Source organism: Hevea brasiliensis, chromosome 14 (assembly GCF_030052815.1).
Source record: "Hevea brasiliensis isolate MT/VB/25A 57/8 chromosome 14, ASM3005281v1, whole genome shotgun sequence".
Lineage (NCBI taxonomy): Eukaryota > Viridiplantae > Streptophyta > Magnoliopsida > Malpighiales > Euphorbiaceae > Hevea > Hevea brasiliensis.
In genome coordinates, this window is record NC_079506.1 from 891,766 (window position 1) to 907,548 (window position 15,783).

At 32.8% G+C, this 15,783-nt stretch overlaps 1 protein-coding gene across 50 annotated transcripts; it reads left to right on the top strand.

Moving 5' to 3' along the window:
- The first annotated feature begins 2,546 nt into the window (after window positions 1-2,546).
- On the top strand, window positions 2,547-13,084 carry LOC110653140 (putative disease resistance protein RGA3). 50 transcript variants are annotated; one of them, XM_058134524.1, is made up of 19 exons: window positions 2,547-5,915; window positions 6,040-6,107; window positions 6,214-6,315; window positions 6,664-6,722; window positions 6,985-7,076; window positions 7,495-7,571; window positions 7,668-8,107; window positions 8,249-8,342; window positions 8,709-9,011; window positions 9,137-9,209; window positions 9,646-9,966; window positions 10,101-10,192; window positions 10,284-10,358; window positions 10,488-10,628; window positions 10,690-10,798; window positions 11,048-11,134; window positions 11,253-11,336; window positions 11,456-11,508; window positions 11,960-13,011. In XM_058134524.1, exon 1 carries the CDS (start codon window positions 2,680-2,682, stop codon window positions 5,884-5,886), a length of 3,207 nt encoding a protein of 1,068 aa, XP_057990507.1. In that variant the 5' UTR covers window positions 2,547-2,679; the 3' UTR covers window positions 5,887-5,915; window positions 6,040-6,107; window positions 6,214-6,315; window positions 6,664-6,722; window positions 6,985-7,076; window positions 7,495-7,571; window positions 7,668-8,107; window positions 8,249-8,342; window positions 8,709-9,011; window positions 9,137-9,209; window positions 9,646-9,966; window positions 10,101-10,192; window positions 10,284-10,358; window positions 10,488-10,628; window positions 10,690-10,798; window positions 11,048-11,134; window positions 11,253-11,336; window positions 11,456-11,508; window positions 11,960-13,011. The 50 variants fall into 50 exon arrangements, with proteins under 50 accessions (XP_057990507.1, XP_057990498.1, XP_057990515.1 ...); XM_058134515.1 differs by having other exon boundaries at window positions 10,488-10,563; window positions 11,048-11,336; window positions 11,960-13,084; XM_058134532.1 differs by lacking the exon at window positions 10,690-10,798 and having other exon boundaries at window positions 10,488-10,563; window positions 11,960-13,084.
- Window positions 13,085-15,783: the final 2,699 nt, after the last annotated feature.

Sequence of the window (15,783 nt, forward strand, 5' to 3'; positions counted from 1 at the left end):
AAAACCAATTGGCAGATGCAATTCTCTCTACAGATGTGCTTCTTTTCGATGTGTTTTTCTTAAATATTGCAGAAAGTTGAACGTTTGCCCATTTTTTTTTTAAATGATGAAGCGATCATAGGAAAGCCCCTTGGCATTTTATTGCCATGTGATATGACCCCACAAGTTGTCCTTTAAAGAAATGAAGAGAGTATCAAGAAATTATTATTATATTTCTTTTTTACAATAATTAACTTTTGAATTAAAGAGTTGGAAGTGTGTATAATCTCAAACCCAAGTCTCATACCTTTGATATAAAATCCAAATTTCATGCATATTTGCAATTACTATCATAACAATTACCGAGAGTGTAGCTATCAATGAGCTTTACCTCAACGATATTGTAATTATATACATAATTACATCATTTTAAATTTATGTATAATCATAATTAATTATACAAAAAAAATTATCAGTAGTATAGCTTTTTTTCTCATGACTTATATATGTTGGCGCTGAAACGCTACAATCAATAATTGAGAATTTAATATTCAATGCTTTAAATAAGTAATTAGATTTTAACTATTTCCTCCCTGCAATAATAATTCAAGTGCAGGACATGAGTAGTGATCCAAAGTCACTTTACTATAATTGCATGCCATTTTCTAATGCAATTATTAAGATTCTCCAATCTAATGAACAAGTTTAAATTTTTTGTTTTGTGGATAAAAAAAAAAGAAGTTTTAAAGTTTTTTGTCTCATTCGAGGAAATAATTTAAATCTTTACATATTTTAATTATAAATCTTAAATTATTAGTTTAGTTATTTTTAAGATTAAAATTTCAATAAAATTCCCAATTAAAAGAAGAAAAGCTAAAAACAAAAAATTTACAACTTGTAAACTATTCATGCATGCTATCATGAACTGTACGTCTTACTTTTTTCTTTTACCCTTTCTTTTATTTCCATTTTACCTATTTTTCCTTATTCTTTGTTTATTAAACAAAAAGTTGGCTTATCAAAACACCAATTTTGACTTAGTGATCTAAAAACAAGTGATCTAATAGTATCTAAAATATTATTTTTTTCTGAAAAGTATTTTTTTAATGCAAAACCTTAATACCAAACAGGCCACAATCGTTCACGACAAAAACAAGTGTGAAGGTCGTAAAGTTTCTTTTCTTATCATTTTATAAATCTGCTTTAGCTAAAGTTGATAAAGAAAATGCTTTTACAAGAAAGAGTGAAAAGGGAGCTCACCAACCTTGAATTTTCCAGCTGAGTGATTGAAAAAGAAGAAAAATAAATTAAATTAATGAGCAAGTGCCTTTCTTTTTCACATCATTATTCAAAGGAAAAGGGTGTAGTAATTGAGTGGCCATAAGCTTTTAATAACATCATTAAATATTTATCTTTTGGGGATGATGGGTAATTTTAAATTAAATTTAATATTTCAATCTCTCAAATTTACTATTGGTGCTGGATAATTATATATGCTATTTGCTGGTGGATCAAATTATATAAAATGAATCATTTGCCTTTCATTCAGTCAAGAAGATAAATTTATTATAACTATAAATTTATTATAAATATTCATTCGTCCATTGAAAAAATGCAAGTAAACTATTGGATAATCCGATAGTTTATTAATGCAAACCACCATAGTTTATTGTTTCTCTGCAATAATTGATTATAGTTTTTATTTTGGGAATCCCAATTGAGGTATAAACGAACCAAGCCAAATTTTCCTTGTATCTATTTTTCCTTTTTCTTTGTTTTTTAAATAAAAAATTCCCCTTTTGGAAGGGCTTCACACGGCTTACCATATCACCAATTTTGACTTAATGGTCTGAAAGTGGAAGATTTTTTCATGAAAAAAAAAATTATTTACTTAATTTAAATAATTTTATAGAATGAAAATTTCTAAAAATAATGATTTTACTTAAAAGGATTTATTATTAATTTGAAAGCAAAATAATAGTGTCTACACAATTAAAAAATGTTAAAAAATAATAAGATCAGGAAAACACATAATTTATAATACCCAAAAAAATGTTAAATATTCACCAATGTTAAGTTGTTGTTGTCTCCACTTTTTAGTCTCCTGCTTATTCCTACTTTCCTACTGTATATGAACTAAGTGTAAAGTGTACTTATATATATATTATCGAATGCAAAGAGAATCATCAAGTTGGACCAATCATAATATGGCATCAGAGCCTTTCACGGCACACCATGTCATCCTCTGAAAGTGTTGTTTCTTCTTCGAACACTTCAACCATGTCACAGCCTTTCCCGAATGTCAATCAATATGGAATACTTTGCTTTAATATAAGAGAATTTTACTTCCTTTCCCCCTCAAATAATTCAGTATTAATTGGATTTTGTTTTCATGGAATCCACACAGTTTGCAATACCAAATAATTCATTCATTAAATCTGTTTTTACCTATTGAATTTTTTACTTGGGCTCCACTTGGTTTGCAGTACGTTACAAACAGAGTGGGGTCTTTTTTTTTTTTTTTACAAGACCCCAAACGGTTATCCTTATAGAAATGAATATCTCCTGCAAGAGCCTAAATCCTTTCTATATATATTCCATAGCATTTTCATCCTCCACACTTCTTCATAATCCTTCTCTTCAAACCTTAAACACTTCCCAATTCTGACTTACCTTCACTTTCCACTCACTTGAAAAGTAATGGCAGATGCAATTCTCTCCGGCATTGTTGTGGAAATCATTAAGAAGCTGGGTTCTCGAGTTCTTCAAGAGACTAGGCTCTGGTGGGGTGTCAAAGAGGAGCTTGAGAAACTCAGGAGGACAGTTTCAACCATCCAAGCTGTGCTTCTTGATGCAGAGCAGCAGTACTCGCAGAAGCATCAAATCAAAGATTGGGTTGACTCGCTAAAAGATGCTTTTTACGATGCTGATGACTTGCTAGATGAGTTCTCCACAGATGTTTTAGTGAAGCGGATGATGACTGGCAATAAAATGGTGAAGGAGGTACGCCTCTTCTTTTCAAGCTCAAACCCATTTGTTTATGGTCTTAAAATGGCTCATAAGATTGGAAAAGTTAGAAGTAAATTAGATGAGACTGTTGCAAATAGGAAGTTTCACTTAGATGAGATCACAGCTCCTATGGTTGAGGAAAGAGAGCAAACTCACTCATCTTTGCCTCTTGTAGTTGTTGGTAGAGAAGATGATAAGAAGAAAATCATTGATTTTCTTCTGTCTTCTAGTTATGGGGAGAATGTGTCAATCATTTCCATTGTTGGTGTTGGAGGATTAGGAAAGACAACACTTGCTCAACTTGCATACAATGATGTGAGGGTGAAATCATATTTTGAGCTCAAAATGTGGGTGTGTATTTCTGAAAATTTTGATGTAAAAATAGTTGTTGAAAAGATTTTGGAGTCTCTTGATGGTGAGAAGCCTAAAAATCTTGAATTGAATACCTTGAAAGATCTACTTTGGGAGAAAATTAATGAAGAAAAATATTTGCTTGTTTTGGATGATTTATGGAATGAGGATTCCAAAAAATGGTTTGACTTTAAAGATTTGTTAGCCAGAGGTGCATGTGGAAGTAAAATAATAGTGACTACGCGTCTTGAAAATGTTGCAAAGATGATAAGATCAGATGAAACAAGTAAATTACAAGGCCTATGTGATGCTAAGTCATGGTTGTTGTTTAAAAAAATGGCTTTCAAGCAAGAGCAAGTAACAAGCGCAAAGCATGAGAAAATTGGAAGAGAAATTGTGACAAAATGTGTTGGAGTCCCTTTAGCCATTCGAGCAATAGGAAGTTTATTGTATTATAAAAATGCAATAAATGAGTGGGAATCGATCAAAGAAAAAGAGCTTTTATATTTGAATGAAGGGGAGATTAACATTATGAAAACTCTTAGGTTGAGTTATGATCATCTCCCTTCTCATTTAAAGTGTTGTTTTGCCTATTGTAGATTATTTCCAAAAGGTTCAAAAATTGACATAAGATATTTGGTGAATCTTTGGATGGCACAAGGATTGATTAAATTATCAGATTCAAAACAAAGTTTCAGAGATGTAGGCTTAAAATATTTCAAAGATCTTTTATGGAGGTCTTTCTTTCAGGAAGTAGAAGAAGATATGAGGGGTAATTTATTAAGATGTAAAATGCATGATTTGATGTATGATCTTGTTGTGCAAGTAGCTAGAGAGGATATCATTTTATTAAATTCGGATGCAGAACTTGTTAAAGAAGGAACTCGACATGTTTCAATTGGTTTTAAAGTTGAGTCATGGCAAAAAGTTGCAAGTTGCTTACCTGTTGTGACAAAGGTGCGAACATTTACATCATTCAATTGGTCAAAAATGCATGATATTAAAGAAGTAGAATGTCATGAAATTTTTTTCAAATTAAGTCGTGTAAGGTCATTGAATTTATGTGGTTTGGGGATTGAGAAAGTGCCACATTCCATTAATAAATTAAAGCACATAAGATATCTCGATCTTTCTGAAAATAAAGGCATTGAGTTCCTTCCTGATTCCATAATTAAACTTCAAAACTTGCAAATTCTATACCTAGTCAACTGTGAAAGGCTTAAACAGTTGCCAAAGCGTATCAAAAAGTTGGTCAATCTCCAGCGACTTTTCCTTAGGGGATGTGTTAGTTTGACTCATATGCCACATGGGATTGGTCAACTGACTTCTATTGAGAATTTATCACTATTCATGGTAGACAAAGATAACGGTGTCTCCAAACATGGCGGTGCCCTTAGTGAATTGAGTAACTTGAACAATCTGAGAGATATGCTACGGATCATGAATCTACGGTACGTGAAAAATCCAACATCTGAATTTGAGGCAGCCAATTTGAAAGAGAAGCAACACATTCAAGCCTTGCGATTATCATGGAAATTGGGCCCTCCCTACGATAATGATAGTGATAGTGGTCCAGATGATGTTGAAAAAGATGAAGAAATGTCGTTAGAAGAGCTGCGGCCACACCTTAATCTAAAATCGTTGTTTGTGTTTGGGTGCGGAAGACTCATGTTTCCAAGCTGGATTTCTTCCCTCACTAATTTAGTGAATCTTCGAATTGATAACTGCAAAAAATGCCAGCATTTTCCACCGTTGGATCAGTTCCCTTCACTTAAACATTTGACGATTGAGAATTTAACTGATCTGGAGTGCATAGAGAGTGGGATTAATTGCGACAATGCATTATTCTTCCCTTCCTTAGAGAAACTCTGGCTCATAAATTGCCCAAATCTGAAAGGATGGAGGAGGGATACATCCACGCCTCAGTTGCTACAATTTCACTGTCTTTTTTATTTGGAAATCAGGTCTTGCCCTAACCTCACTTCAATGCCTCTCATTCCATCTGTCGAAACATTGGTATTGGTAGAAACCAGCAAGAAGTCATTGGAGGACATACTGAAGATGAAGATTTCGGTGTCGCAATCCACCTCTTCTTCGATTTCCCTTTCTCCATTGAAAATTCTTTATATCGAGGGAATTGAGGATCTAGAAGTTCTGCCAGAGGATTTGTGGCATCTAACCTCCCTTGAGGGTCTTGTCATCAAGGCTTGTGAGGAGCTCAATTTATCTGATGATGTGCAGTGGCAATACCTTAGAAGCCTCCAGCGGCTTCAATTTGCAAATTTGATCAAATTGGCGTCACTACCAAAGGGACTTCAACATGTTCCCACTCTGCGCAGACTCGTAATCAAAAGTTGTCCTAATTTGATATCTTTACCGGAGTGGATAGGTAGCCTTACCGTGCAATCTTTCGTGATCAAAGAATGTCCTCAACTATCAGAAAGTTGCAAAAACAACAAGGGCGCTGATTGGCCAAAGATTGCTCACATCCCAAATATTAGTATTGACGGTAGATGGATTCAAGAGGATGGCTGCTACAAACTATGATCAGAAGAATCAGATCGACTTCTCTTGGGGTAATGTCCTTAACCCCTTCAATAAACATTATTACTATTTTTTTTTTAAATCTTAGAAGCAGACGCTAGTTTTTGTCATTAAAATTCTTGGATTTTCATGTGTTTTTCTATATTGATGTTGCAGGTTGACAGATATCTTGCAATATTCTCTCTTAAATCTCAGAGCAGTTGTTCAGAGGTGTTGAACAATTGGTGTGTAACCATGACAATATCTAATCATTTCATTACTTTAATTAATTTCAGTTGCAATAATTTATTTCTGGCTCTTTATAATTTTTTCTTTCGCTTTGTCGTCCAGATAGGTGTACGGCTAATGCTTCCAAACTTTAGGATGGGGATTCATTGAGTAGCTTCATATATGAAATTTCGATGAAGGGCATTGTCTACGAGTTTTAACTTTGTGAGTTAAATTAACAGCCTGCCTTAATTATTTGGCACTTACCAGCTTGTCAGTGAGTATTCACTCTTGATTTGAACACTTAAGGCCAAAATTCCTAGTTAATTTTGTAATTTTTTTCTTGATTCTCTAGTGAGTTGCCACTATGAAGAAGTCCCATAATCCCTTGTAGTTTTAGCTTCTACACTTTGCAAGAGAATTGGTTTTATACACATAAACTGACAAGCTGGTAAGTGCATCAGTTAATAAAATGATGAACCTCCCTATATTCAAATTTTTATCTGAAACATAATTTGTTGTTCTCTAAATGTAATCTTCTTATTCATTGTGAATTTGATGTCTTTACCTCAGTGGATGCCAGCCAAACTCACCTCAAAGAAGTTGTTCATTGATGTTGATGTTGACAATTGGTGAGTTAACTATGAAAATTTCATGTAGTTAATTACTCAATTTCATTGCAAGATTTTATTTTTGGCTTCTTAATTTTTTCCTCTTTTGGTATTGTCATCTGAACTGCTTAATGCAGAGCTGAAAAAAGCAAAATAATATTCAACAGTGATTTGTTGTCATCTAATTTACACGTTCCATCAAACAGTGTGATAAGTAGTACTGGGTTTTCCCAACATTTTTTTTGTTATTAACTCTTCCCTGATATTTAATTTGGTTTTTCAGGAAAAAAAATGACTATCTCGAGTTTCTTCCAAACAAATTTAAAGCAGTTGCCCCAAATTGAAGCCTTTATCTTGTGAAATGTGATATGGAAGGTACTCAACACAAGAAGCTTGATCTGTTCAAAGGTCCTCTGGTTCTTCATAATATTTACAGTTTTATATTTTATTTATTTATTTCTTCTCTTCAAAATTCATCAGTTTATATAATTGTGGAATCAGTTGTACTTTTTAATTACCAAATTCCCATTTTTTTTTTCCTTGTGTTAATTTGACAGTATGAAAATCCAGTACTGTTCACTGGTTGACTGACATGATTTTCCAATAGACGCATAAGGATTTTATGCATGATTCTGCCTTTACATACATGTTATAATTATGCCACTCATTCTTTTAAAAGAAACATGTTGGCCAATTTATGCCCTAAATATAGGCTTCTTGAGCTTTTAAGTCATTGATGCATAATTACCAGCAAGTATTCCTATTTCTTACTTTTGTTTTCTTGGTTCTCTAGTTTTAACTGGAAGTGCCACTACAAAGAAATCCATACTAGAATCTCAGATTGTACATTTTGCAAGAGAATTTCAGCTAGTAAGTGCCTCAGCTGATAAAATGATGAACCTCCTTATATTTAAATTTCTTGGCTAAATCATGATTCTGATTGTTATTGTCGGAAACATAATGCAGTGCCTGCCTCTAGCCTGGTTGATATTTTTAGTGTGAACCATTGATAGTCAGAGTTTTATGGAAGCACTTTAGACTCCGATGAAGTTTTGGGTTTCAATGCTTTGAGAGCTTCATATCATGGCCGCCGTTATCTGAAATTAATAAACAGTTGTAGATATCCCTTTTGTAGCGCTGTGTTGAAAGTGTTTCTTTTAGTTTTGGGGTATCAATCTGATCACTAAACGTTGACAGAGAAAGCATTTTGACAAGATTTGGATGCTGGGGAACATAATATTTTGAGCAAGTAAATGTAATCTTCTTGCTCATTGTGAATTTGATGTCTTTACCTGAGTGTATTGCTCATCTCTGATGTCTTTACTGAGGATGATTTTTGGACTGGAATTTATCATTTTTCAAATGAGATGGACAGTATCTAACTACTTCTGCAAGTCAAGACCTCTGTAAGTTGCTGCCAACTTATCATGTTCTTTTCAAATTTTGAAGTATTGCTGCCACTTTGTAACAACTTGGGACTGTAGAATTTCTTTATTGATGGCTTCTTCAAATAAGGCACAACTTCCATTTCGTCTTCTGCTATGCAGCATGCAGTGGTGGAAAAATCATTGGTTCTGAAAACAGAATGAGATTCAACACTTGATATTTCTTCAAATCTTATTCCTTGCTTCCAGTTGTGTGGTAAGTCTTGTTACTTGGTTGTTTTTTCTATCATTTTATTGTTATATTTTCTTGTACGTGAACAATTAACTATCAAAAAGCCCATAGTTTTACCTTTCTTTGTTTTGGTTTCAGGAAAACAAAATGACAATCAGGAGTTTCCTCTAGAAAATGTAAAGCATTTGCCCAAAATTGAGGTCTAATCTCCAGGCATGTGATCTGGAAGAAAAATGCTCTGCTCAATGCTCCTCTTCTTTTTCTATATATATATATATATATATATATATATATATATATATATATATATATATATATATATAACTTTTACATTTCTATATATTATTTTCATCTGTTTCTTCACTTAAGAAATCATTTATGTGATTGCAGAATTGTTTGTACCTTTTGTTTGGTACTTAAGTTTGTTAAAGATCAATGCAGCGAATGGAGGAACTTCAGCTACTGTTTATCCTTTTAAAGTTAGTTTCAAGCTGTTCTGCAAATATTGTGAATCAGTAGATTGAAGCATTTCCATGTAATTTTAATTGAGCTATGGAATTTCAAATAAGCATTCTGCAACTATTGTCTTCAATTCCAAAGTTTGGAAATTGATAATGGTTCTGCCTTGTTGAAAGATGCAAGAGAAAAGCTATTGTCAATTGGCCTCTCTTATGCAAGAAAGTGTTTGTTTTGGTATGTTCATCACCTTCACATAGCCTATATGAACATAATCCAAGTATAAATTTTTTGTTCTTTTTTTCAAAAAAAAAAAAAAAAAAAAAATTTTGACAGTCTATTGCATTGTGCAAAATTTTCAGTGTCTATGGACCCAATTGCAGTTTAGACTTTAAAGAAAACCTTGTGGGCACAGGAATCATGCAAAATTACATGGTACTCATCCCATTTCTTTCTTCCTATAGGTTGGGTGTATGGGGCTGGACCTGCTGGTCCTGGGTTTAAACCACTGTTTGTTTTTCCTCCTCATCTGAACTTCTTATTACGCTAATACATGTTGTTCTCTACATTTTGTAACCAATTACTTCCATAAATTTAATCATCAAAATCATGTAAGGATGATACTCATTTGCTTACACAACCATTCTAATTGAAATGGAGATTTAGATTGAAAATTTATGTGAATAACAATGTAATTAATTATTCTTCCTGCAAAAGATGAATGTTTTAATTCAGTAAATTTGTTATGTTGGCCATTTATATTGCTGCAGTCTAGCATTTTCTACTGACATCAATTGAGCTTATCTCATTGAAATACATCCGAAATTTCTCACAAAATGGCTGAAATTAACAATCTGCCTCTTAATAACAGAGCACCATTAATAAACAGAGTATCAGAAAAATTGCAACCAGGAGTAACTTTGTTTGGACTTCAACATGTTCCCACTCTGTGCAGACTCACAATGGACAGTTGCCCTAATTTGATGCCTTCACAGGAGTGGATGGAAAGCCTACCCACATTACAAGCTTTCTAGATTGTAGAATGTCCTCAACTGTCATAAAGATGCAAAAACAACATGGGTGCTAATTGGCCCAAGATTGCTCACATCCCATATAATAGAATTGATGGAAGATGGATTCAGGAGGATGGTTGTTACAAAATTATAATCAGAAGAACCAGACTTTCCTTCGTGTATGTCCTTATCCTCTTCCATAACCTTTTTTTTTTCTCTCTATTTTACAAGCACACGCTAGTTTTTACAGTTAATGTGTTTTTATGTTTGGCATTCATTCTGATGCTCACTAGTTTTGTACTGCTGAATGCAGTTGATGATGATTCTGTCTTGTTGAAAGAAGCCAGAGAAACAATTGTGGATTTGCCTCTCATGTGCCAGCAAGTGCTATTTTATTACTGACTGGTACATGTTTGTTTCTTCTTCTTTTTGAGTGACTGATACATAATATCTAATAGTTTGCATCAATTTTAATGCTTGCTCATTACCCGCGCAGCAGCACGAAAATTAAGGACTCATTACCTATTTAATGGCAACTGATCATCTAACTTATCTGCAATAATTGTTAAAGGTATGGAGATTTTTCAAGACCATAATCTCTTATTTACCAGTTACCATAATTTTAGGGACCCTATTTACTTCTATAAAATTGGGAATTGTTCAAAAACTGATTACTTCTAATGTCTGTCATTGTGTCTAGGCCTGAAGCAAACGTCTGATTCTGATTCAAGCAGATTTAGGGGTCATAATCAAGAAAGGTTCAATGATGCTGACCAGTTGAGACTTCATCAGTTGATTATATATATGAACTTTGCAATTTAATATTGCTCAAGAAATGGAGGTTTTTTTTTTATTGCAATTTAGTATCACAGCAAGATGTCTAAGAACTGGTTTGAATTTAGTTCTAGGAACTGAAGATTGCTGAGAAATCAACTGTGATCTCTGAAGGCACAAGTTAGTTCTAGGAACTGAAGATTGCTGAGAAATCAACTATGATCTCTTAAGGCAAAAGTAAGAACTAGCAATCTGGGACACCCTGAAAGAATTTCCTAATTTTTTAAATTTTAACTGAACAATTAATGGTTTTTTTTCCTCAAAAATCAATATATATTATATATATGGGATCTAGAATTTCAGCATATTCAGTTGAAATTCTGCTAGAATTTCTGCATATATATGTTAACCTTACTTCACTTCAATGCCTTAATATTTGGGATTGTCCACAAATAACAACCTTGTCTTCTGCTATGCGGCATGCAGTGGTGGAAAAATCATTGGTTAAACAAAATAAGATTCAACGCTTCATATTTCTTCAAATCTAAGTTATTCCTTCCATCTAATTGTGTGGTTAGTCTTATTGCTGTTGTTTTTCTATCATTTTATTGTGATATTTTCTTGTACATGAACAATGAAATATCAAAAAGCCCATAGTTTTAACTTTCTTTAATTTGTTTTCCGGGAAAAGAAATTGACAATCTGGAGTTTCTTCTAGAAAATTTAAGGCATTTGCCCCAATTGAGGTCTAATCTCTAGGCATGTGATATTGAAGGTACTCAGAACAAGAAACATGATCTGTTTTTTAGTAATTTTCATTTTTATTTTTCATTTGTTTCTTCACTGTAGAAATCATTTACGTGATTGCAGAATTGTTTGGAACTTTTGTTGCAGATGCATGTTCTGAGTGAGATCCAGAGTGTTCGGGGACTTGAGGTTTTATGTAGGTATTCCATTTTTCTTGTCTTGTCATAGTTAACTTTCCTATATTACATAAATTAACAAACTTAAAAGAGAAACTTCAGCACTTCAGGTACTGTTTATCCTTTTAATGTTAGTTTCAGGCTGTTCTGCTGATATTGTGAATCAATAGATTGAAGCATTTCGATTTAATTTTAATTGAGCTATGGAATTTCAAATAAGCATTCTGCAACTATTGTCTTCAATTTGAGAGTTTGGAAATTGATAATGGTTCTAAGAGAGAAGAGCAGCTGTGAATTGGCCTCTCTTGCGCAAGGAATTTTTCTTTTTTTTTTTTTTTGTATACCTTCAAATGAATTACTATGAACATAATCCAAGTACAAGTTATTTGTTCTTTTTAAAAAAAAATTCATTTTCTAATTTTTAATAGTCTGGTGCATTGTGCAAAATTTTTAGTCTATGTGGACCCTATTGCAGTTCAGACTTTAAAGGAAAACTTGCGGGCACAACAATCGTGCACAACTACATGGTGCTCATCTCAGTTATTTTCTCCAAATATGTTAATTTGACAAAACTTAATGAACGGAGTGAAATCCAATCTGGTGGACTGATTTGCTTTTCCAGTAGGCACATAAACAATATGATCATCATTCGTGAGTTTCACAGAAGCAATTTGGAAGTTGGGGAAAGGTGTCTTTTGGATTTAGAAAAGTTCCGAGTTTCAATTAATCAATTTATTGTTACAATACTTTTACGCTTGTGTGTGTTTATGTGATTTATAAACTTCTTCTTCATATGAACTGAGGTTATTGTGTTTTTCTTTGTGTGTGGTGAAAGAGAAGCACATCCATCGATCATAGCAATTATTGCATACGCAAATAGTTGTAATTAAACCGGAATAGTTGCATATGCACATCCATCTATTGAAGATTTGGAGTTATCTTATGCGAATTTTTTTCTTTTTGACTCATCTAATTCTATTTTGGTTGGATCAGATACAAAGAATGCTGTTTCTTGGGTTCTTAAAGTAGAATCCACTCCTTGGCGACTATAATAGGTGCTTAACTCCAATGTTACCAGAATTGAGTCCCTTCCACCTCTTACCTGTTGCTTCTCCCCACGAGAATACAACTCAGTTGCAGATTTGTTGGCCAAACAAGGTTCATGGCGCAATGAGGATTTCATTGCTTTCTTTTAAATCCTGGTTTCAAATTGTTGTATGTATTTGTGTATTCAACATGTTTCTTTTGTTTGTTTGCAGTTTTTCTCTTGAGACTTGAGCTGGTTTTTGGTCTGTTTGTTTCCTTTGGTTCTGGGATTGTAATTTTGTTCCCTCCAGGTTTTTTCACTTAGCATGTATCATCTTAGGTTGGGTGTACTGGGTAGGTCTGATGACCTGGGTTTAGTCGGATAATACATGCTAAGTTTTTCCTGGATTTATTAATAAAATAATTTTGCTTATAAAAAAAAAGTGAAGTCTAGCATTGGGGAGCATGAATCAAGCTTCCTCAACATAAATTTGGATTGAATTTGGACTTTGAGTTGGAGTCAGGAAGTTCTGTTTTTATATCATCAAATAGAGCATCATCACATAACAGAGCATATGGAAATCTGCTTTTGATTTTGTTAGCAAACAGAAAGAATTGCAATAATAACAATAACAATATCTCTAATTGTAGAAATTTAACTTCAACGGATTTTTTGTGGATGAATGATTAAGAATGTGAAAGCTTTGATCTAGCAGCTCTATTTTTCCAAGAAGATAATGGGCTTTGCTTTGCACCAATTTGGCATTTCTATGGTGTCTAACTGCATTCTTCATTTCTTAATACCATCAAAACCAGTTTGATTACGGTCTTAAAATAGCTCTTAACATCAAAGATATTAGAGAGAGATTAGATGAGATTGCCAAATTGATACCTAAGACCATAAGCTGTTTAGTAATTACAAGAAGCAAAACCCAGGGGGGTTAACTCAGCGAAATCACCCTCGGACTACCACTACCACTACCAGACAGCCAATAATTATCTTATAGCTGCTTTTGTAATTAGAAACTATTTTTTGGAGCTCTTAGTTCTTTCCATTTCCATTCACTTTCTTCAAACATTTTCTCCAACTGGAGACTTAACTTCGAATGCGCTGATGTTTTTGCCTTCTATAATCATTAATCAACTTCAACACTTTTTTTCGTCACCTTCTTTGTTTGTATGGTCATTGGCTAAAGATCTTTGGGCCTGAAGGTCCTGGGTTGGACCAAGAAAAGATTGAACGTTCAACAGAAAATTTTAGCCATTTAGCTTTCGGGTCAACCTTGAACCCAGAAGAGATGGCAGAAGAAAAGACTGTTCTAAGGTTCTTATTTTTCTCAAAAAATAATGCATTTGTTGACATTTCTACTAACTACTATTTATTTAGTCTCCAGTAAGGGCGATTACATGTAAACATACAGGTTAATTTCTTTTGGATTGAATGGGGGCACAATAAGTCACGTATAAACAATGGGCTACACAATGGAAAATAGTCATCTCTCTTTCTCACATAAAGTGCATAATATTAAAATAGGTAGATGGGGAGATTTGAACTTAAGACCTTCTCACTTTCCACACTTTAAAAGTGACGGAATACCAACCAGATTATCCCTAATTAGCATGTGTTAATTTGAGTGGTAATTGAGTTTCTTATTCAATTAATCACTTTAGGTTTTTTGAATTTTCATGATTATTACTAATGAGATAATTACTGGATATACAAGTTGGAGCATAGAGGGGTGTCCTCGGACCCGTCCAATTTTATCTTGTTTTGTGTTTGGTTAGTGAGAATATGTGAGAAAATGGGAGAAAATAGAGGGGAGAGAGAGAGAGAGAGAAAGAGACAATGAAAAAATTTATAATATTTATTTTAATTTTAACCATATAAATGGTTTATTTAAATTATTAAAAGAATAAAGTACCAACATTTTTTTTTGTTTAGTTAGCATTTTATATATTAATTTAATTACCGATAAAAAAATGGTATGGAATTGAATAAAATAAAAGTTTAAGTAGCCAATTACATATTTAGCATAAGCATAGGAACTGAGATGCATTTAGCCATTAACTATCTACAGATTGATGATGAAGCTATTGATTTTACTCTCACTTGCTGTTTGATAAATCTTATTTTCTCTTTGTAAAACCCAACGCCACCAATAAGTTGATATCACAGGTACAAAAAGGTTCAAGGATTTAATATTGGAGTGTGGAAGTTGTTCTCTTTTTGACTCAGCAACAAAGCACCACACATGACACAGGCTAATTTTTACTAACCCTCCTTCAACTTTAGAGCTTGTTATAAGTCCTTTAACTTAAAAAACATTATATAAAAGTCCCTTAACTTAAAAAACGTAACATAAAAGTCCCTCATATTAGAATCTTATCATGTCTCAAACCAATTTGATATGTGACAGTGTCTCATTGTAAAATGAAAAGGTCATGTCTATTTGGCATTTCTATTAAAACTGCTATTAAGAAAAACACTTTCTTAAATATATTAGTTATAGAGTATTAAAATCTGATTTAAAAAATAAATTTAACATGTTTTAGCATAAGAATACTAAAATAACAACATAATTTTTTTCAAACTGTTTTTTTCAATAGCATTTAAAATGGTATTTTTTTTTTCTAAAAAACACTTTTGGCTTCTAAAACTCAATGCCAAACAAGTTTGAAGACTTTTTTGAGTGAAAAAATATGGGGTAAGTATGTTAGATGAGTTTTTTGATTTTAAAGCTGAATTTTTTTTGGTGAAATAATTTATTATACTAAATATACCACATTTATGTGTTTGTGTATGAAATTATAGAGTTCTGATTGCTGTAGGTATTTCGAGTGATATGATGACCGAATCCCTAATCAAGCAATAAATATAATTTTGAACTTTTGAGTAGGATTAATAGATATGAGATAGATGTTATGGGAGAGAGATTAATATGAATTTCATATGTAGCACTTTAGTTTCTTTAATTTCATTCTATTTTATAGCATGTCACTGTCACATATCAGATTGGTCAGAAATATTATAAGATTCTTGCATGAGGGATTTTTATGTAATTTTTTTAAGTTTAGAGACTTTTACATAACGTTTTTTAAGTTAGGGGACTTTACAGTAACAAAATAAAGATGAGGGATGAAAATGTAATAAACTCCAAAGTTGAGGGATGGCCGGGAAAAGTTAACCCATAATAGATCACAAGACAAATTGCAACAATATCTAATGGCCCTCTCCATTGCAAATTGCAACAATATCTAATGGCCTTCTCCATT